The following is a 22487-nucleotide window of genomic DNA, read 5'->3' as shown; positions in this document are numbered from 1 at the left end:
CTTGTGAGACAAAGACCAACCACGCAGGCCATGGATTGTCTACATATTAAACCGCAACAACACTCTGGACACCAAGTTCCACCAAGCTTCCCTGGGTGGTTACACTGCCTAGTCAAACGACTAGGGACTGGAGGAGGTAACACTGGCTATTCCTCCACGAGGAAAGCATCACTTGTTGTCCTATCCCCCTTCGCCCTTTGCATCTCTTCCTCTGGTTAGCACTTGTAAGTATAGTATTTTTCAGTTAGTCTGTGAAGTATTTTTGCAATTACGGAATCTGAGAGTGGTTTGAGGAAATGCCTGAGGCTGTGTTGGTATCAGCAGTGGTGGTGGCACAGGTTGCCCTCCATCATACAGATAATAATGGACACAATTTTAAAATTGTGCTCAAAACCTATAAACTTAAGAATACCACAGTCGGACTGCAGAACATCACAGACAAAGAAAATCCTGAAAGAAGCGAGACTCTGAAAGAATATCTTGCAAGGGTAAGAAAGACAAACCAGCTGAAAAATCCTGAACACAGCTTCAAGGACAGAGGGACATTCTGATAAGAGCAAGATGCTGGGCAGCAGAGAGATGTCTGTGAGAAGCCTTGAGAAAGACAATGGAGATCTCCATGTGTTTGCGGCCCAGGGAGGAGATGCACGCAGCATGCTTGAAAAAGAGAGGGGACAAGACTGACGAACGTCAGCTGAAAGTTCCCATCAGACTCAATTCCTAAAGAAAGCAGTTTTAAATTTAAGGTCAGGAAATACGGTAGTTTACCTAGAAGTATGCCCTCTTAGGGTACTGCCAGAGAGATGAACTGTTTTTATCATCTCTACCCTTAACTGAAATAACATGGGACTGGGGATTTAACTCAAGTCTCACACATGCTAAGAGAGTGTTCTGCCACTCCGCTACTCCTCACTTAAACTATTATTATCTTTAATTATATTATGGCTAATTTCTAGTTGATTTTCCAAATTAAACAAAACAAGACAAATATACAAAACATTTTCACAGACGAAACACGAGCAGTTACTGGCACCAAAGTCTCCTTTCGAAGGAGAAAAGCCTTGCAGTCACAGCTGCCTCACCCTGCGTTTGAGTCTCATTCAGAAACAGCTTCAGCCTCCTGCTTCGCAGTCCAAACACTTTGGCTGCCTCATACACAAGCCCTTGGTGGCTGAGTCCATTCTGTCCAAGTGGGTTTTCAAGCAGGAGAGTGCCCACAGTTCCTGTCAAACACTCTGGAGAAGAAGGAAGAAAGCCGGTCAGTTCTGGAAAACTAGTGTTCCAACAGTGGTGGCCACTGAAGACAGCACCAACCGGCAATGCAGAGGGCTCCCAAGTGGGTACAGGAGCTTAAGCTGGAGGCATAGGCTACGAAGCAATCTATAAAGTTCAGAGAGGCGAGCCACCGGGGAACTGATTTTCAGTGCACAGTCAGGTGAAGAGACGAGGATTCCAGAAAAGAACAAAAAAGAGCACATTGAGATCCTGAAATGTTAGGGGAAAAGCAGCAGCGAGGCCCGTGTCCAAGTCCTCAGGACAGATTTCTAGAAAACAAACATAAGATCACACTGTGAACTAGTCATTGGTGGCACATGCCTTTAATCCCAGCACTCGGGAGGTAGAGGCAGGTGGATCTCTGTTAGTTCAAGGCCAGCCTGGTCTACAAGATTTAGTTCCAGGACAGGCACCAAAGCTATGCAGAGAGACCCTGTCTAAAAAAAACCGAAAAAACAAAACAAAACCCAAAAACAAACAAACAAACAAAAAATCACATTGCAAAATCAATAGTTCAGGCATGGAGACAACCGAGTTCCACGTAGATATAATTTTACCTAAGATGATCGTTTTGTTTCCTGACTGTCAGAAGAATGACGGTCTTTCTACATAAATGTACTGCAAAAAATCAAATCAACAAAACCAAAACAACTGTATTCCCTGGAGAAGCATGGGAATTAATACTCTGTTTATTGATACAGAGAGGTAGGGTCTCACTACGTAGTGCAAGCTGGCCTTGAACTTGTAGTCTTTCTCCCTCATTCTAAGTGCTGGGATTACAGGTGGGTGTGCAAAACATGCTTGGCTGCTGTCCGTGTGCTCAAGTTGACTGGAAGATTACGCCTAAATCAGAGATCTGAACCTGGAAAGGAGCCTTAGTGTCCCGCACTCAGCTTGTTGATGCACACACATACCTTGTGGCTCCGCATTTAGGAGCTGCAGGTTGATATACTGACACAGAAGCGTGCTAGGGCTGTTGGTGGCAGAGGGGGCTGCTCCTGCAGTCACACACAGTGTCCTTCCACTCAGACTCAGCAGGTCAGTCTGGTTCTGTATTTCTAAAAATAACAACCGTTCTGGAGTCACTCACCTTCTCCTAAGCCACTAGCATTCACTTCTAACTCCACTATCACCCATCCGCATACAGAGATGGCTTTCCATCATTTGTTCACCAAATAAAGCTCTTCTCCTGCAAAGCCAGGTGTTAATGATAACCAAACAGCAGGAAATGGTTTTTTGTTTTGTTTTGTTTTTAGTGGTTGAGATGGGACCCAGGGCCTTCTGCATGCTTGACACTCACTCTACCACTAAGCCCTATACCTCCAGCACTGCAAATACAACCTTACAAATAGGTTGTTTGAGTGCTGCAAAACTAGGAGCAAAACATTTGCCATTTAGCTTTCGTGCATGTGCGGGGGTGGGGGTGGGATGTTGCTGGGGACCAAGCCCATGACCTTGTGCTTGCTAGTAAATGTTGTACCACTGAACTAAAAATTCACAAACCCCCTAACTTAAAATTCAACATAAATTGTTTTCTTCCCGTCAATATTTTCCTTATATTACAGCTACTCTTAAATTTTTCATTCTACGAGAATCTCAAAATTTACCAAGAAAAACTATATTTGAAAATGATAGTTATAGTTAGCAAACAAGTTCTAATTTGTTTCAGAAACTGCTGTGTATGTGTGGTGTATGTGCTTGTGTAAAGATGTGAGTTGGTGTGTGTGCATGTGTGCAGGCTGACATTAGGTGTCTCCCTTGATTGGTGTGTGTGCATGGGTGCAGGCTGACATTAGGTGTCTCCCTTGATTGCTTTCCACTTCATTGATTGTTAAAATCCCAAGCACCTTCCTTTACCCACTGAGCCACCTCATTGGCCTCCCCCTTATTCTCTGAGACAGGGAGATCATTGGTTGGATTAAGCTGAGAACCCGGGATCCTACTGGCTCACATGTGGGATCTCAGGCGCGCTGCTGAAACATCTTTTTAGATGGGTGCTGGGGACTGGAACCCAGCTCATCACAGGGCTTTACTCCATGAGCCACCTCCCTGACCCGAGTTGTAATTAACAGTGGATTCCAGGTCTGGATTTAGTAAGGCCCAGGAAGCGTCTGACAAGCTCACAACTCAGCAGGGAGGGTGAGTCCTGATCTGTCTCCTGGCTAACAGGGACAAGGGAGAATGAGGGCCTTGGCTTCCTGTATGTCCAAAGTTTCAGCCATACCATAGAGTGGGGCACAGTAGAGACATGGCAGCAGACACTGCTGAAGAACCTCTACTGCCTCAGAGTGAGGAAAACACAATGGCTCAGCCACAAACTGACACCAAAGGAAGACCTTGGCCAGGCCCCTCGAGCCAGCGACAGTAGCCTCTTGCTTTCCACATACCCGTTTCTCCGTGGAAGACTGACAGCTCCGCATTCTTAACACCAAATATGCTGGTAACAACACACTTCAGCTTTACAAGGTTCAATTTATTGTCACCTTTCGGATTCTCCAAAAGCAGTACTCCACCTAGAAAGTCACAAAAGCAAGGTCTCATTTAGTGCAGTAAAACTTAAAGAAAATGTTAAATTTGGAAGAAAATCTATGCAAAGGGGGGTTTGAGCCTTTTTACAAGTAGGTCCATTATCTATTATCTAAAGACTCATCCGGGTGACAAAATGAAAAAGCCATCTCATTTTACCAGTTCTCTTATGGCTGCCTTAAAGATTTCTATAGAATTAACTAAAAAATGGAAACAATGGTGGAGACGCTTGTAACCCTAACGCTCAGGACGGGAGGTGAGAGGAGGGTGAGCCCGAGACTGAGCCACATGGTAAGACCCTGTCTCAAGAGTATGTTAAGTCACTAAGTCAGACACGGCACAGGGTTCGTCTGCACCTACCTTGCTCAGTGCCATTCGCACAGATGTTAAGGTTTACGTAAGCACAAGCAGGACCGGGCACACAGGATCCTCTGGTGAGCGTGAGCTCCAGTTCCGACCCTTTCAACTGAGCAGAGAACACATGATGAGGGACAGCATGGCTGTGCTGGGCCCCACAGGAAGGAACACACGGGGCCACTGGTTCATAAGAAAAAAGCTCTTCAGAGGCAAGAGCTGCAGTTATAACTCAATCACCTTGCCTGTTTCCTAACTACAGAACAATATATGCTCATTTTGAAAAGTCCAGTAAGTTAGCAATATGTAAAACAGAATGGAATAATAATATATCTGTGTCACATGAAAAGATAATGACACTTCAGCCCCTCCTTATCTATCCTCCTTGTAGAACTAAGGAAAAAAACAATCAAATAAATGGCCTATTTCTGTATTATAGGCCAATATTTTTTCAAGTCTTGATGCCCAATTTTCATAATAACATCTACAAGTACTGTGTGTAAAGAGGCCATGACGCAAAAGAGAGTAGGGGGGCATAAGGGAGGGCCTGGAAGGGGGAGAGCGAAGGGAGACATAATGTCATTATATTAATCTCAAAAACAAAATGTTTTTAAAAATGTATTACTTGCTGGGTGGTGGTGGAGCACACCTTTAATCCAAGGACTCAAGAGGCAGAGGCAGGCAGATCTCTGTGAGTTTGAGGCCAGCCTGGTCTACAAAGTGAGTTCCAGGACAGCTCCAAAGTTACACAGAAAAATCCTGTCTCAAAAAAACCAAAAATAAACAAACAAAAAATTGTACTGACTGTAACAGGAAATGCTATAAAAAAAGCAACACACTATCAACAAGTTAAATTACTTTCAAGTCAACTGTCACGTCTTTTTATTTAATGAGAATTATCAGAACCCAGTGTCCACTGTTGTAGTTTAGACACAATGGGTCAGCACGGCCACTTTTCTGGCAGCCTTTCCTATGAGAACCGCATGAGGCCGCTCCAGCTGTCCTCCTTTCCCTCCTCCCAGACCCTCCCCAGGACTTCCAGAGCGGTACTTTAGCCCTGCAGTCTACAGCCATCTCCACTGCAGGCACAGGATCTGGAACCACCTGGGCACACTAAGGACGTCCTGATTGGGCTTATGTGGGAGGACTCAGCACAAAAGGTACGACACAAGGGTGGGAAGGGACTTGAGCCTGGGCAGCCGCAGCTCTCTACTTCCTGACTATGGATACACCGCTAACAGCTGCCTCATTCTGTCCCGGCCCTTCCCCACCGGGATGGACGTCTATCTGATCTAGAAGTAAATTCTGTCAGAATATTTTATCACCAAAACAGAAAAAGTAAGACAGCGGACTAGAATTTATTGGGACTTAATTATATAAATGTAAATCAAAACCCAATGTGAAACACTAGTATTTCCACACAACGCAGAACTCACCTGTGTTTGTTCCTGAATAAGGACATTATCCGATGAAGGAACTGGATATGGTTTCAAGGGAGCTTTGATAGTGGCAAATATGAAGTCGGTGTGGCTTTCAATGACGTTATTCAAGTATCTTCCTTCAGATTTTGCATTATAATAAACTGTTATTTCGTCAGTTGGAACCAGATTGCACTAAAATAGCATAGAAAAAAACTTCAAAGAGAAGCAGATTTTGTTCACGAAACTAAAGGTATTGCATGAGAACAAGCATATGCTGAACTGTCCCAGGTCATTCACTCGTCCAGGTGATATGTAAGACCAGCACCTGCTGTTCTGTGCTCTTTTACCTGCTTTTCTTGTGTTTTTTCCCAGTACAATCAGACCCTCATGAGTGTCTAGATAAAAGACGGTGAACCTACTCGCAAAGCTCTGAACCAAGACAGGATGCAAAGACGCTGGAGCACCCTTGTCAGACTCAACCACAGCTCCATGAGGCTTGGCTTAGGGAGGAGCCATCCTGATCAGCACTGTCTCCATGATTAAGAGCTTTCTGATTCTCAGACCTAATAGGAGCTTGGTGATGCCTTCTCCTCCAGGTAGAGTGCTGTGTGTACCTTCCTCACCTCTTAACAAGGAAAGGTCACCCCGTTCTGTACAAAGCCAGTCACCTCTCCTCAGCTTGCAGCCTTCCCATACTGATGTCTATATGCCTTGGACACTCACTGTCATCTTTGGTTACCTTCTGAAGCAGCCAGAGAGCAGTCTTTCAGAAAGATAATTCTATGGTTGCCCAAGAAAACTGAAGAAGGATGGATGGGCTAAAAAAGCCCTTGGGCAGAGAAAATGAGTGGTACCCAGCCAGGGAGTGGGCAGGGAAGGAGGGAGGGGACTGACTTTCCCACAGAGTACAATCAGAAGGGACTATGGATTAAAGAAGCATTACCATCAATTGATAACTATGGCTTACACTGTCTGCCTTGTCTGCCCGCCCTTAACATCTAAAACAAACCCAGCATAAAACCAAAACTACAGCTTCTTCCTAAAGAGACTGACCTTCTTGCGAAGCTTCTGGATACGATTGATGACCTCCCGAGCCATGCCTTCATCCACCATTGACTGGTCAGGTGTGACATCTAAGAGAACTAAAGCCTATATATAGAAGGAAAAGAGTGCACGACAATGAATAAAATAATTTCCTTCAAACTTGGTGAATAGAGCTAGGGTTGGCAGGCAGGACAATGTCCTGGAGTTTGATCGCTGGAACTAACATGGTGGGAGGAGAGAACTGATTCCTGCAGGTTGTCCTCTGACCCCCACACACATCCTGTGGCACCTGCACTCATACACCCAAGACTAAGAAATAAACGCTTAAAAAAGTGAGAGTAAATTCTGGGGCTGGAGAGATGGCTCGGCACTTGATGAGGAATCAGATTCAGTTTCCAGCACCCACACCGAGGGTCACAACTTTCCCATAACTCTGGCCAGGGCCTGGCAATGGTATGGACTCTGGCCACGTTGGTGCCAAACTGTTGCGATATGAAAAATTTCCACACTAGCCCAGACTAGAATAGAATAAAGGTTCATTTACTAGGGGTTAAACTCAAAGGAAGAGTAGCAATCCAGTCCTCTGCATGTGAGGCGACCTGGAACCAAATCCAGCAGCCAAGGGGCCCGTGCACGCTTTTTGTCTGCATATATAGTGCATGAGACCACACTCAAATTGGGCCAATATCTTGAAGGCTATTGGCTGAAGGAGTTCCCACAGCAGATACTGCTTCTCTTCTTCTGGGATGCTGTTCACAGGAGATGTCCTGAGAATCCTCAGACCTGCATGAAGGGATGGTGTGTTGTCCACCTAACGAATACTATTCTTCTAACCTATGATCCCTGGTCACAATGCTCCTGAAGCGGGCTGGAGAGATGCTCAGCAGTTCAGAGCACTGGCTGCTCTTTCAGGGGTCCTGAGTTCAATTTCCAGCAACCGCGTGGTGGCTCAGAACATATGTAAATGAGATCTGGTGCCCACTTCAGGCTTGCAGGCACACATGCAAGCAGAAGACTGTATACATAATAAATGATGCTCCTGAAGCAGCCAATTTTCCACACCACAGCGTGGAGCAAAGGACCCATGCAGCCAATCCAAGCAACACCCCTAGCCTATGGCTTTCTGATCTTTAGGTTATCAGTATGACTGAAGACAGAAATTCTAAAACAGACCACAGTATTTTTTTTATACAATTAAGTTTAAACTGATGTTTAAACACAAGTTTTTTTCCAACTTTACCTTTCTCTCAGGTATTCTGAAAGTTATTGATTATGGATGTGACAATGACAACATAACTCATCTCGTTTAAAAAAGATTTATCACTTTTCTTAATGTGTGGCAGCCTACATGAGTTTAGGTGTAACACATGTATGCCAATGCCTGGTGAGGCCAAAGAACATCAGATCCCCTAAACCCCATGAGAGGTGATTGTGAACCATCTTATGTGGGTTCTGAAACTAAACCCAGGTCCTTTGCAAGAGGAGCAAGCACGATTATGCACTGAGCCATCTGTCCAGTCTACACTTTCTCCTTATGCAATCTAGGATCAAGGTCCATGGAACGGTACCACCCAGCTAGGAGGGCTCTTCCTACATCAATGAACCTCATCGTGACTATCCCTCACAGATGTGCCCAGATGCTCGTCTCTTTAGTGAGTCTAGACGATGTCATATCAACCCCGCTTTAAGACAGTGTGGTCTCCCAATGCTCCTGAGTTTCTTGGCTCGGCCCATGTGTTGTGGGCTGTGGTAGTGCTGCTATGACTGATGTGAACGTCTCATCCATTTCAAGCTGAACCTCCTAAGCCTTTGACAAATGAGGCAAGTTTCTTCTCTTGAGTCTCCTCAAAGGAAAACAGCATACTCTAACAGGACCTAAGTTTGATTTCCAGCACTTATGGCAGGTGGCTCACAACTGCCTGTAACTCTAGATCCTGGGGGGAAGGCAGGTGATGCCTCTGGCCCCCACAACACCTGTACTCATGTGTACATACCTATGCATTAAGGATAATTAAAAATAGATAAATACAAAAGGAAAAGTGAGCTGAGCACTGGCATTCACTTTCCTGATTCCTGACTGAATGCAATGTGACCAGGTGGTGGTAGGATGGTATTTCTGTGGCCGTACCTACCCACCAGGACGGACTATAGCCCCTCGAACTGTGAGCTGAACAAACACTCTAGTCAGGTTTATTTTTTATTTTTTTTATTTTTTGGCATAGCAATTAAAAAGGTAGCTAATGCCCCTTCCCACTCTAGTGCTTCTCAGCCTGGTTTGTTTTAACTTTGGTGGCCTGGGGAGGCTTTCAGAGATGTTGCTCTACTGCTCCTGTCCTGTGTCGTGCCAAGCAAGGGACCTAGCAATAGATCCAAAGAATCTTTCTCTTTCTGCTATAACAGGACTGGAGACACTCTGTTCCATCACGACAAACACAGTCTCGACTCCAAGCTTCTGTACAGTCTCCTCCAGAGCATCTCTCAACAATTTCCATTAACAGTGCATGTTTGGGACTCGAACTTCTCTGAACTTACTTTCACCCAGGAAGTTATGGGGCAGACAACTAAGACTTGGATTACTTTCTTGTATCCACAATGGACTTGTTTTTTAGGGTTGATTTTTGTGCAACCCAACAATTAGGACAAATATTCACAAGCATAAATTACAAAATGCTCACATAAGCATCTGATAAACAAGGACCCACACAGAAGCTTAAGAGAACAGATCTGAAAGGAGCTAACCCATGTGTGGGTGAGGCATGTGCAAAACACGTTCTTACGTTCACATCTGTTGGTGAAGAACGTTCTAGAGGCTGGGTATAATGCCTCAAGTCTGCAATCCCAGTACTCCAGAGGTAGAGGTAGGAGTTCTAGGACATTCTCAGATATACAGTGAGTCTAAGGCCAGAGAGGGCTACACTACATTGTCTCAAAAACACCAATATATAAATAAATACAGAACAGTCTTTGAGGGAACAGAAAAATACCTGTGCATCAGAGTGTGCTTCAAACTGTGCAGTACCTCCTGTGGCCTGGTCAAAGGTGTACATGAGGCGAAGATCTTCCTCGTGCAATTCATGGCCTTCCACAACAATACTCCCTGTGAGGAAAACAGACCCCATCAATCCCCCTTGTCTTCGACTGCCTGCTAGTAGCATATTGTGCTCTCCCTCTGATGACCCTGGTATTCTGTGGGCTAGCACTAGCAATTAAGAAGAGGGGCAGGGTGAAGTGCTGGCCACCTTTAGGAAAGCCTAGAAGTACTTGTAAGTGGAGGACATGCACACCCAGAGGCTGCAATAGGAAGCTGAGATACCAAGCACCTGTCTGGGAACGTTTCTGGAATTTACAGCTGTCACTCTTATGAACAGAATGAAGATTTGCAGATAAAGATGGAAACATCCTACAGGAGCCTAAGCACGCAGCTGTCCTTGAGCTGAGGACTGAGGACATGCGCACGGACACTCACCGCTTTTCTGGAACTGCTCTAGCTCCTCATTGCTCAGCTGCTTTATGGCCACCATCACTGCTTTAAAGGCTCCCTTCAGACGCTTCCCTAGGACCATATGATCTGGTTCTGCCCTTAGTCGAATACCATACTTGTTTTTATCAGTAGACAGCGTAACTTTTCGAACATTTAATTCCTATAGTGAGTGCCAAAGGGGGAAAAATGTGAGACACAAAAATCTATATCATATAAAACAGGTAGATGAACATCCATAACATTTACCGTTCACAAGAAACAAAAAGCAGCCATTGCCAGGCGGTGGTGACTTATGCCTTTAATCCCAGCACTCACTCGGGAGGCAGAGGCAGGGGATATCTGTAAGTTCAAGGCCAGCCTAGTCTATAAGAGCTAATTCCAGGACAGGATCCAAAGCTACAGAGAAATCCTGTCTCAAAAAACAAAGCAAAACAAAAAAGCAGCCATACCCTGAATGTCAGTCAGCTGTTGACTAGGTGGGGCTCAGATGTGGCTAAGTGCAAGAACGCTTGTTTGGCATGTACAAGGCCCCAGATTGGATGCCCAGACCATAAAGTAAACAAAGCACAGGTGTGACTAGGTAAATAAAGTATGGTCTATACACATAATGGAGTAGTTAGCTAATAAAGGAATTAAGTACTATCCTGACTACAACATGAACAAACACTGAAAACATCATGTTAACCAGCACAAGCCAGACACAGCAGAATATGTCTAAAGGAGGTGACTCCACAGGCAGAAAATACAATCGTGATGCCAGTAAATGATCAGATCGTAAGGGTAAAATAGGTGAATGAGGAGGAGATTGGCTTTCTTTGTGGGAGATGGAAATGTTTTATGATTCTGACAATAAGTGCAATTCTACAAATACATTTAGAATACCATCTGGAATAGAAAACAAAGCTTCTTATCAAAACCAATCATGTGAGCTGAGCATCAGGGAAAAAGGATGCCAGGGCTGAGGCTGATGCAGGTCTTTAATTTCAGCACTCATGGCACAGGGGTAGTGGATCTCTGAGTTTGAAGACATCCTGGTCTGTATATACAGTGAGACCATATCTTATGCGCACACACACACAGCAGGGAAGAAAAAGGACTTGAAATGCAAACTCCATCTCTTGCAAAAGGAATTCAGAACACCACCGTTAACTATCATTTAACCAGGAGCCATGAAACCACTACACTAGCGACAGATTCCCATGACACAGGGAACAGTGATGAGACAGTAGGAAACATGGAAAGAGAGAGTACAACGTAAGGCAAACAACAGGAACATTGAATTTTGTTATCACATCTAGGTGAATTAAGGGGTAACAAAGGCCAGCTGTGATATATTAATCAGCACATGGGAGGCCAAGGCAGGAGGACCACTGTTGCCTGGACAACAGAGTAAGTTTAAAGTAAGCCTATACAGTAAGACAATGTCTCAAGCCATGCCCATATATAAAAGGTGATCAGGATAGAAATATGAATACATAATTATGTGTGTGTCTACAAGGCATTAAATCAGATATAATCTACTTTTTAGCTTCTAATATCTGTCTAAAATTCTCAAGTAACTAAAAAAATCAAATACAGAAATTAACATTTTCTGTAATGATGTACTTAAAATAGTACCTGTGAAAGACTAAAAACGTATTTCTTTTGAAACAGTAATGAATTTGAAAATTTGAAATGTATTTGCTAAAAAAAAAAAAATCACAGAATGCACAATTTAAGAGGACCATTGACAATGTAAGGGATTCTAAATAGACATTTTTACCCACCACTGTGTCCCCATCCTGTCCATGCTGCCTACCGTACCACCCCCTCCTGCCCCACCCAGTCAGATGACTGATATAATGGCCTGAAAAGATTGCTTTCCCATGTAATCCCACACTGTGCGAAGGGAACAACCCCACCTGGAATACATTCTAAGCCCAATTCCTTTATCAGTTTCAAACTTCTAATCTTTTAAAATACAGGGAAATAAGCATCCTGTGAATTTAATGCATTACCCAGCCACCAACATGTGCTTTGTCCTTCTGAAACCGAACTCCACTCCTGAAATCCATCCAACAACACACACACTGAAATACTCAGAGACCCTCAATAGCTACATACTGCAATATGCAGATACACTTATCTTTGTTCGTAATGAGAACCCAAAATTTCTCAAATAGAATATTGAAATGGGTTATGAAGCAGACAGGAAATAAATACTAGGCAGACACGATAAAAATATATTATAGAGGGGGCTGGAGAGATGGCTCAGAGGTTAAGAGCATTGCCTGCTCTTCCAAAGGTCCTGAGTTCAATTCCCAGCAACCACATGGTGGCTCACAACCATCTATAATGGGGTCTGGTGCCCTCTGCTGGCCTGCAGGCATACACACAGACAGAATATTGTATACATAATAAATAAATAAATATTAAAAAAATATATATATATTATAGAACTAGGGGTAGTGACATATGCCTGTAATGCCAGCCCATGGGAGGCAGAAACATGAGAACTCCAAGAACCAGCCTACGTTATAAGTAAGACTCTGACTCCTTGACTCTCCTACAAAGGGTATAATAAAATGATGAGTAAAAAACTACATACATAATGTGTATACATGCATAATTGTGTAAACTCCCAGGAACGTCCTTCAGGAGGCAAGCGACCCCAGAGACAGGGAGGGTGTACACTGGTCTACCTTTTATCAAACACACACTACACTCAGTGCACTCACAAACAGCAAATGGCTATGATGTCATCATTTGAAGAAGCAAAGCTTTTCTGTTAATTACAAAAACTTACTTTGAGGAAGAGTAAATCAGAGTTAAAGAAATCCACTGATCATGTAAAATTTCACGATGGTTATGCATGTAGCAATTTGCAAAAGAATAAAAGAACTTCATTGAGAAATACCTCCTAAAATAATTGTCCTGAAGAAGAGAATCTGCTAGGACCATCATTGGCCTTACCTCAATGATATACTTCTCCAAGGACTTGATATCCTCAAGAGCTTCTGGGTCTTGGTGGATAACCACAATTTCCTTCAAAGGATACTGGAAGGGAAGGGAGGGGAGATGAACTGGGGGTCAATTCCTCCAAAGGGCAAAACGGTGAATGCTCCTCTAGGTAAGGTTACCTGACTGTTTGGCTAAACTAGTGCCGAGCCATTCTTACCACAGAAAAGGACAAAGAACTATGCCACCGTTGGAAGGTCTACATTGAAATTTCCTAAGACATAGGTCTGTGTCAATCTGGTATCTAAATAAAAGTTCAAACCTTTATTGGAATAGTTTTCCGGTCTCGTATCACTCGTCCGAGTTCAATCACGGACTGCATTCTAGACACTGCGTTTTCCGTTTTCTTGTCAATCAGTTCTTCTCTGAGAAACATAAGAATAGGAAAAGATTATTCCCTTTAAAGGGTGAAAATCTTAAAGAGTTATGCGTAAGTGAGAAAGAGGATCAGGCTAGGTCTCCAGTGATACCTGATATCTTGAGTGGCACACAATGAGCTCAAGGTGTTTACATCTCACCTAACCGTAACTCTGAGGAGGCTGCTGTACCCTCCCACCACCTATCCAGATGGGTCCCTGCACTGGAGAGGAGCGGCATCAGCCTCGGTGGGATGAGGTGCTCAGGAAGTGGAACATGGAAATGAGTCTTCTTTCTCCCCATTCCTCCTGGGAAGCTTGGGACCCTCCACGACTTCCCTTTCCCATAGCCTAAATGACGTTTCTGTATCTGATTCCTACCGAACACGTGGCAGCATGAGGTAGTGGATGCTGAGTGTGTCCTTGTCCCGAACAGAAACAGGGTCGATCAGTGTCTTTAGATTCTGGTACATCAATTCAGTAAGAAACGGAGTATAAGGGGCCTGTAGGAGGATGAAGGAGGGAATATCATTCAGAGACACCCATCATCAGTTGATCTCGCTTAGACTGAGAAAGGAAACCTAGTCACTTCAGAGAAGGATACAGCAATACAGACAGAGGCTGGTTATTAGACGTCCCTTTTCAAAGAAATGACTTCATATGTCCTCACAGTAGCAGGAAGCAGGACTATACGACAGGACTCAAACCAGCTCTAGATGTCATGCCATCCAAAACCAAACCAAACCAGAAGCCCCTGAACAAGTAACAGTTAAGCCTATATACACAAGAACTGAATATCTTTTTTTTTTTTTTTTTTTTTTTTTTAGAACTGAATATCTTAAAACCTAGAAACTATACCTGTGAAGCAGAAAAACCCGAGTCACAGGACGCAGATGTAGGAAGCAAGATGTGGATGGCACCACAGTCTTGTGTAAGGGCAAAGTCTCCCACAAACTTTACAGACTCAACAGAAGGCTTTAAACACCGCTGGAGCAGCAGAACAGCCTTCCCATTCATATGCCATCTAATTCAGTTTAACTAACAGGAATCCATGTAAAACGATCACACATTTTCCTAACTGCACTAAGTAATGTCTGATCACTTAAGTATGAGTTTAGAAATCTCTTCATTACTCACAGTTAAAGTCACATTAACAAGATTTGCCTTACCTCCCTAGATCCTGTCTAAATGCTGACTGCCAATGATTAAGCACTTAATGTTTCTGAGCTGGTGTTTAGACTAGGGTTAGACACATGCACTGTTAAGATTCTGAAAAGGGCTACAGACAGGCACCACTGACACTTCCATAGAGGGCTGATGGGGGCTGCAGCAGGGGTCACTGTATGTAGCTCAGTTCTGGAAAGGGGTTGAGCAGCTCACCATCAGTCTGCACAAAGAAAGCAGGACGCTGAACAAGGTCTCCAGAGCCACCACACAGTCTTCTGTCCCATTCTCACCCTAAACAACAAGAGAGACAAATATTCAGCTGCCAGGAGTAAGTATGTCATCAAAACTGGTGTAAGGAGAAATGGCCACAGCCATCAGCCCTGGGACTGTGCAGGGCAGTGAGAGAGGCCAGCATAGGGCAGCAGTCTGCTGCCCATCTCTATCGGAGGCCAGACGAATGGAGAAGTGGCTCTGTAACTGGGAGCCAAAGACTGACCATGAACTTGAAGGTGGAAGGGTAGATGGATTCCAATACAAGAGGAGTTAGGAAGTTTTTGCTTTAAAAGAGGTATGTACTGTGAGCTTCTAAAGTAACTATGCTGACTCATGGCAAGAAAAAACTGCCCACAGTGAGGAGGCTGTCATTGTCTTCTCTCACTATAAATTCTGCACAAGCCTACAGTGTCCATGCCATGCTCACCCCAACAGCTAAGAAGAATTCAGTCTACAGCAAACACTTGATCTCTGTCTCCCTGGGTGGAGACAAAAACAGAGAGGTGCCCCTACTGTGTAGTTCTCTCCTCCAAATCAAAGCATTCCCCCCAGGAAGGAGGCTAAGAAGTATGAAAGTAAAGAAAATTGCTCCCCAACCCCAGTCTAAGGACTTCACCCTCAGAACCCGTAAGTTCCACCCTGCAATTGCAATCACTACAGTTAATGTACCATAAACAGAAGACATTTTCAGAATAGAGTATTGACCACAACGCTGTTTCCCTTTGGGCCTTTCTCCTTCCTTCCTTCCTTCCTTTCCTCCCTCCCTCCTTCCCTTCCTTCTTTTCTTTTTTTCTTCAGTTTTTCAAGACAGACAGGGTTTCTCTGTAGCTTTGGAGCCAGTCCTGGCAATTGCTCTATAGACCAGGCTGGCCTTGAACTCGCAAACATCCACCTGCCTCTGCCTCCCCAGTGCTGGATTAAAGGTCTGTGCCACCACTGCCCGGCTGCTGTGGATTTTTTGAGACAGAGTTTCTCTGTATAACAGCCCTAGCTGTCCTGAAACTCACTCTGTGGACCAGGCCGGCCTCAAACTCAGAGATCTGCCTGCCTCTGCCTCCTGAGTGCTGGATCAAAGGTGTGTGCCACCACCATCTGGCATTTCTTATTTTCTTTTGTCCCTGAAACTTCAGACTTTTTTGTTATTCCCACCAGTTCTTACCTTTAACCTTCTCCTGTTCATTCGGACATACCAATTGGTCAGAATATCTACAAACTTGACCAGGCGCGGCACCACAGTATATAGTCTGTAAGCTAAACGCAAGATGTCAGTTAAGGAGCCCAGGCCGGGCCTTGCAGTGGGCCAAGTAGAGCTGGATGATAAAGAATTAGCAACCCTTCAATCTAAGATGCTCCACCCCGCAAGGGAACAGTGAGAATCAGAATTAACCAATCAGATGGCTCATGTGGCTCATGTATCAAGAACATAACACGGCAGCCGAGGTGTTTATGACAGTGAGCAAAAATGATAGTGAGCTATAAGCAAACCCACACAGATGAGAAAAACTGAATCCCTCTTCTAGGTGACTATGTAGCATGGTGTACTCAGAATGGTTGGACCGAACCAACAGAAGCCAGCTCCACATCACTCACTGTGTTCCTCCTACCCTAACTAGAATGTAGCAGAAAGCCTTAGATGCTGAGAGGCATAGCACATGCCAGCAGAGCTTGACCAGGGGCCAATTTGACCTGCAGAAAATATCTGGCCAAGTCTGAGGAGATAACTCTCATGGTGTAAATATGTGGAGTAGCAACATTGCTCTTTCCACTGAGTGACGTAGGGATGCTGCTCAGAATCTTACAAAGCACAGCATAGCACAGCCCCCACTGAGGAGAATGATCCAGGCAAACTGCTGACAGTACCACAGCTGCACCACAAGAAGATGCAAAGGACTGAGTTCATAGAAACCAGAATCCAGGGCTATAGTCATTAGCTGGCCAAATACTTCTAGACAGGTGGTCTCACCAACGGGGGCCTTTCCTGTCGAAGAGGAAAGGCCAGTCCATACTACGTCTAGAGTTGACCACACTTCACTTTCTGGAAGTCTGAGATTCCTATGTTCAGGTTTCACCTTCTAGAGTGAAGTGAACCTCAGTAGCAGCTCATGAGGTTCATGCACAGCATGGACCCAGAAGCAGCTCTTTCCGAGGGAGCTCACAGTAACTGGCAACCCCCACGGGATGCCATCACTACCCTGTACACATGCTCCCTCACGGTTTTATTGAGGGAAACATTGTGAGCACGCAGGGGACAGGTGAACAAAGCTGGAACCTGGTCTGGGCCAGGAGTTGTCTCCTGAGGGTGACGAGCCTCCTGTGCACAGCCCTCATTATACAGACACTGACCTGCCAGCTCCTATGCAGACTGGGCTCTGTTCTCTAGGTGTGCTACCTGCAGATTCAGCTGCGTGGGAAGCCATGGCAACTAGTGTTGAAAGATGGTAGGGTTCCCAGACGACTGATCAGCTGCACCACCACAGTCTGCACTCCTCACACTAAATGTCCCAGAGCCCTTTACAACTAGCGGGCCTCATGAAAACTATACTTCAGGGTTACTGAAAAAAAAAAAATTATCTGTGTTCTCTCTCAAAATGTCCTCCATGCTAATTAAGGGAAAAGTTAAAATGACAAAAGAACAATTATAAGGAGAGTAAATGGTCCTCGTCCCCAGGAAGACAGCATAAGAAGACTCACCTGCCATTTCAGTCTCAAAGAATCCAATGAGAGACTGCATGAAGGACAGAATCCACCGGTCAGTGATGTTAGGGCTTTCTCTGACTGTGTGCTCATTGTACAAGAATTCCACTCCATCTTCCTGCAAACAGACACCCAGTGAGATGTTCACATGCACAAAGAGGGAACTAATACCAGAGAAAAACAACTTTAATTTTCAATAAAGTGTGTGGGTGTGTTTGCAAATGTGCATGAGCCTGTGTGCACCTGTGCACCTGTGTCCATGGAGGTCAGAAATGGGCACTGGATCCCCTGGAGCTCAAGTTATTTGTGAACGTGAGCCACATAATATGGCTGCTGGAAACCAAATTCAGGTCCTTTGGAAAAACAAGTATTCTTACCCTTTGTGCCATCTCTCGAGGCCTACCTACCAAATGCTTTCCATCAGTAAAATGAAAGGGAGTAACAAAAATACAAAATGATACTAGCAAGCTGGAATTTGACATTCAGAAATATCAGGATGAGCACCATCAAATTCCCAATGAACCCTGATTTTAAATAAGATTGGAGGACTTAGGATTGGAGTTACTGTAAGGTAACTCAGGAGACTGCAAAACCTTCTAGAACTAGATGATCCCTTACACACTGCAACAGTGCCAGGAAACCTGAAACCCCCTCATGTGTCAGCAGAACCCCTCAAATCTCAGCCGGAACCCTTCACATCTCACCCAGAACCCCTCATATCTGCTTTGCGAGAGCCCTCCCTGACCCTGAGAGCACATTGAACTCACTGCAGCTGTGCTTCTCAGACAGCCGCTTGTCAGCAGATGTGGTGAGGACTATTAGCTTGGTTTGAGCGCCTCACAGTGGGTGCAGTCTTGTTATGTACAGCCTTGCTCTGAGGGCAGGTGTGAGTTCCACACCAACAGAGATCTGCAAAGCATGCAAGTTTCAAGAATGCTATCCCTACCTGGCACCCTAGCTGGCAAAATTACAAAGAGGGGCATGCTGAATGCCTAGGGCAGTTGCCCGTCTTTCTAAATTTCCAGGGAAAGTGTACCTTGGAAGTCCTCCGTGAGTACTACTTCTGTTTTGTTTTCAGTAGAAGAGCTAAGTTGGATCCGGAGGCAGCAGAAGCAAGTGAATGGACCATTCATTCATTGTCTTACTTGCTAGCTTCTGTCTGCTCAAGGGTCACATTGTACCCACTCAGCAGTAAGTTACCAGAAGTTCTGGATAAGAAGCTGAGCACAGCAGGTGCTCCACCATAAACATGCACACCATATAAAAACACATACTAGTGATAAAGATGCTGGGCACTTATAGTAGTCAGCCTGGGTCTGAGGAGGTGGCTACAGACAAAGGGTTCTTAGGACGGGCACCCTGAGAGCAGAGACGATGAGCAGACCAATCTGAAGCACAGGCTCACATACATCCCCACTATTATTCTCCCCCCACCCCCTCCAGAGACAGAGTTTCTCTGTATAGCCCAGACTGTCCTGGAACTCACTATATAGACCAGGCTGGCCTCAAACTCACAGAGATCCGCCTGCCTCTGCCTCCAGGGTGCTGGGGTTAAAGGCGACCATTGTATGGCCCAACTACTATTTTTAATCCTAGCAACCCATTCCGAGCTACTGTCACGCCAAGTCTCAGTCCAAGGCTTCCCCTTACAAATCTTGTATGACCACACTCTCAAGAAACAGGGTCTGGTCCAGTCCTTCACCAGGTAACTCTGTCAGTAGCTGACTCTTACACTGTCTCGAATTCCAGGAACGGAAGAGAATCTCACTCAAGATGAAATCTCTGGAACAAAGGACTGGCTGACCAAACTATGACACACCTCTTTATACAGAGGAGGCCATGTCCTACAGAGGACCAGTCACCTCTTGCATCATCATGTAAGGTTTCCTCATGATTCTGGGTTATCCAACAGCAGACAACAGAAGAAATGGCCTCAAGGTCCCAGAGTCCCAACTCATAGCTCAGCATGCACAGCCCAAAGTGGCCCATACCTTGTGAAGCCTAAAGACATTCTGGACGAGAAAGCGGTATGCGTTGTACCACGGGAGCAGCACATCCTTGAGGACATCCCGCACACCTTCCTCCTTAAAGCGGAGGTTCTCTGCTCTTACTACAGGGGAATTGATCAGATATAACCTGAAGAAGCAGAATATTTACAAAGAAAAGTTACGTAGGTGGTAAGCCAAGTATTACGACTGTAACCCTGAGAAGGCGAGCACTCTCGTTCCTCCTCCAATCACAGAAGTCTTTCTCTTTACTAAGGACTAAGAAGGTCAGCTCAAATCCACTTTCCTACCGAAGAGGACAGTGCTCACACTCGCACCCCCACGCAGGGGCGCACAGGATCATGAGGAGCACTGCTACACTTTGGGGGAAAACCCTCACAATGGAGAATGGGATGAATACAATCTGACTGATGAATGAGTGGAAGGCAGCCTCTCTGTTTCTAGGCTACAGGCTACAGGATACAGGAGTGGGTGTCACCGGTGGCATGGAGGTACTGAGCAAGTTCTCTAGGCCTTTGCAACCTAAACATGATAGATTTCAGGAGCACAACTGTTTCAAATAGTAGCTAAAAGTTCTCTAAAACCCCTTAGATGTTAACTTATTTGTTCTGGTGTAAATACATCTTATACAGTTTTGTAAGTGCAAGACCAAAAAAAATAATAATAATAAAAAAGCGGGGCGGGGGGCGGGGATAATTCTAATACCAACAAGATAGGGAACCTAGAAAGAAGCTGAGGTAGAGGTAGAGTCAACCTTCACCACCTGGGTGGCCAAGCACGGCTCATGGTATCCAGGACAGTTTCTAGTCCTAAGACATCAAGAACTGTAACAACTCTGTAGTTCCCACACAGAGAACCAACTCTTAAAGCATAACTATCTAGCAACCTGAGAATGGTGACTACGGACAGGAGACATACACGGGCAGAGAGCTGCTTCCTACCTGAGGGCATCAGCACCATACTTATTGATGATGGAAACTGGATCTGGGTAGTTCTTTTTCCGTTTGCTCATTTTTTGGCCATCACTTTTAAAACAGAAAGTAGAAACCAATTAAATAAGTAAACATAGCTGGTCTTTATATATGGGCGTAGACTGCATGCAAGCACACACATGCAAATAGAAAGGAGTGGCAGGTATAAGCTCGTCTAAGTCGCAATGGCATGGTGGTTTTGTTTCTATGTTTAGGTTCTTCTTTTTTCTTTTGGTTCTTTTTGAGACAGAGTTTCTCTGTGCAGCCCTGGCTGTCCTGGAACTCTGTAGACCAGGCTGGCCTCACACTCAGAGGTTCACCTGCATCTGCTCCTGAGTGCTGGGACTGAAAGGTGTGCACCATCACCTCCAGGCTTTTATTCTTTTATATTAAATTTATTTTTTGGTACCGTGTATGTATATGTCCTTGATGTATGTGTGTGAGGCATGGGCCTCTCCTTCCATCTCCACGTGGGTTCCAGGGATCTGAGTCAGTCAAGTTTGCACATAAAGTGTCTCTACCTGTGGAGCCATGGAATGTCTTTTTAAATACTGTAGTAAGTCTTTATGGAAGTTTCAAGGCAGAATGGAGCAGAAAGATGATTTAGCGTTTATTTATTCCAGAGAAACTGGAAACAGGGATGGAGAGGTAAGTGAGGGAACAAGGTCCTATGGTGGTGAAGCCATTTAATGTCGTAGCTGTACTGGTGAGAAAGTAGCATGTTCAGATGTGTGTGTGCAGGTGTGCATGTGCCATGGTGTACGTGTGGAGGTCAGAGAACAACTGATAAGTTGCTTTCTCCTTCCACCTTAACATCGGTTCCGGGGAATGTCCTCAGGTCATCAGGCTTGCACAGTGTTGTGCCTGCTGAGCCATCTCACCAGCCAAGGAAACCACTCAAAGGCAGGAATGAGGGTGCAGCTCAGAGTATCTCAGTACCAACAAGATAAACACTAGAAAAACCAGGAATGGAAAGCACACAAGGTTGTCTCTGCAAGGGAAGGGGTGCGCATGCCTGTTTTCCACCCGGAAGGCTGAGAGTGGATGTTGTGAACAGCCTGGTGATCTGTGCTATCTGTAGGGCCAGGTCACACCTGAATCCCCCAGACTATTATGTTTATCTCCCTCCCCATAGACCTTTATCTTCTTTAGCTTTGTTTCTTAGTCAAGGGAACCCATCCTTAGGGAGACGTCACATATACTTTATAGGCTGGTAACGTCTAGGCTGTCTGTGTGACTGAGGTCACTCCAGATCCTCCTGTAGGCCCTTCAGCTATAGAGCCGTCTTTGTGGTGTAGGTCACATGTACTTTGCAAAAAACGTCGGTTTTGTTGTGCACATCGAATTGAGATGATGATCAGGAAGCTTGTTTCCAAAGTTGTACTGTACTTCAAAATACACTGCCCTGTGTCAGACTCTAAAAATCTGAACCAACCCTAGCGGTCGGTTTTGTTGTGCACATCGAATTGAGATGATGATCAGGAAGCTTGTTTCCAAAGTTGTACTGTACTTCAAAATACACTGCCCTGTGTCAGACTCTAAAAATCTGAACCAACCCTAGCGGAGGCCTGTTGATCCAGATTTCCTCCTTGCCTCACACGGATTGTTCCTTTGCGCTTGCAGAAAAACCCACACAGGAGAGGTCACGGAACCATAGCACATACCCGTAATCTCAGTACCTGAGAGCTTAGGGCAGGAGGACATTAAACCTGAGGCAACTCTGCCTCTGGAGAGTAAGAAGTCTGAGACAGGTAGGCACGATCAGAGACAGGTGGATCTCTGTGAGTTCAAGACTAGCCTTGCCTACAAGATTAAATTCCAAGCCAGTCAGGGCTGCCCCCAAAGCAAAAACAACAAAAACAAGTTTGAGACGGGAAGGAGAGTGGCACTAGAGCTCAGGGGTGGTGGTGCAAATCCCTCTA

At 45.0% G+C, this 22487-nt stretch overlaps 1 protein-coding gene across 2 annotated transcripts in view; it reads right to left on the bottom strand.

The window, feature by feature from the left end:
- LOC121434037 (isoleucine--tRNA ligase, cytoplasmic-like) overlaps nt 1-22487 on the bottom strand; it is a 48949-nt gene that overhangs the window by 761 nt on the left and 25701 nt on the right. Inside the window, exons 18-33 of one of the 2 annotated variants that reach the window (XM_041632798.1) lie at nt 20536-20619; nt 19580-19724; nt 17586-17706; nt 16054-16145; nt 14835-14912; nt 13836-13957; nt 13361-13463; nt 13054-13137; nt 10087-10261; nt 9605-9717; nt 6630-6725; nt 5592-5768; nt 4162-4267; nt 3663-3788; nt 2190-2333; nt 1083-1235 (exon numbers count right to left, since the gene is read on the bottom strand). In XM_041632798.1, the coding sequence (XP_041488732.1) occupies nt 1083-1235; nt 2190-2333; nt 3663-3788; nt 4162-4267; nt 5592-5768; nt 6630-6725; nt 9605-9717; nt 10087-10261; nt 13054-13137; nt 13361-13463; nt 13836-13957; nt 14835-14912; nt 16054-16145; nt 17586-17706; nt 19580-19724; nt 20536-20619 (1919 nt within the window). The remainder of the gene's footprint in view (nt 1-1082; nt 1236-2189; nt 2334-3662; nt 3789-4161; nt 4268-5591; nt 5769-6629; nt 6726-9604; nt 9718-10086; nt 10262-13053; nt 13138-13360; nt 13464-13835; nt 13958-14834; nt 14913-16053; nt 16146-17585; nt 17707-19579; nt 19725-20535; nt 20620-22487) is intronic. The other variant, XM_041632799.1, reaches the window with a different exon arrangement.

Source organism: Microtus oregoni, unplaced genomic scaffold (assembly GCF_018167655.1).
Source record: "Microtus oregoni isolate MIOR12 unplaced genomic scaffold, Mior012 000042F_ref0000377, whole genome shotgun sequence".
NCBI lineage: Eukaryota > Metazoa > Chordata > Mammalia > Rodentia > Cricetidae > Microtus > Microtus oregoni.
The sequence above is the reverse complement of the archived record's forward strand: the minus strand, read 5'-3'. Positions and strand labels throughout refer to the sequence as shown.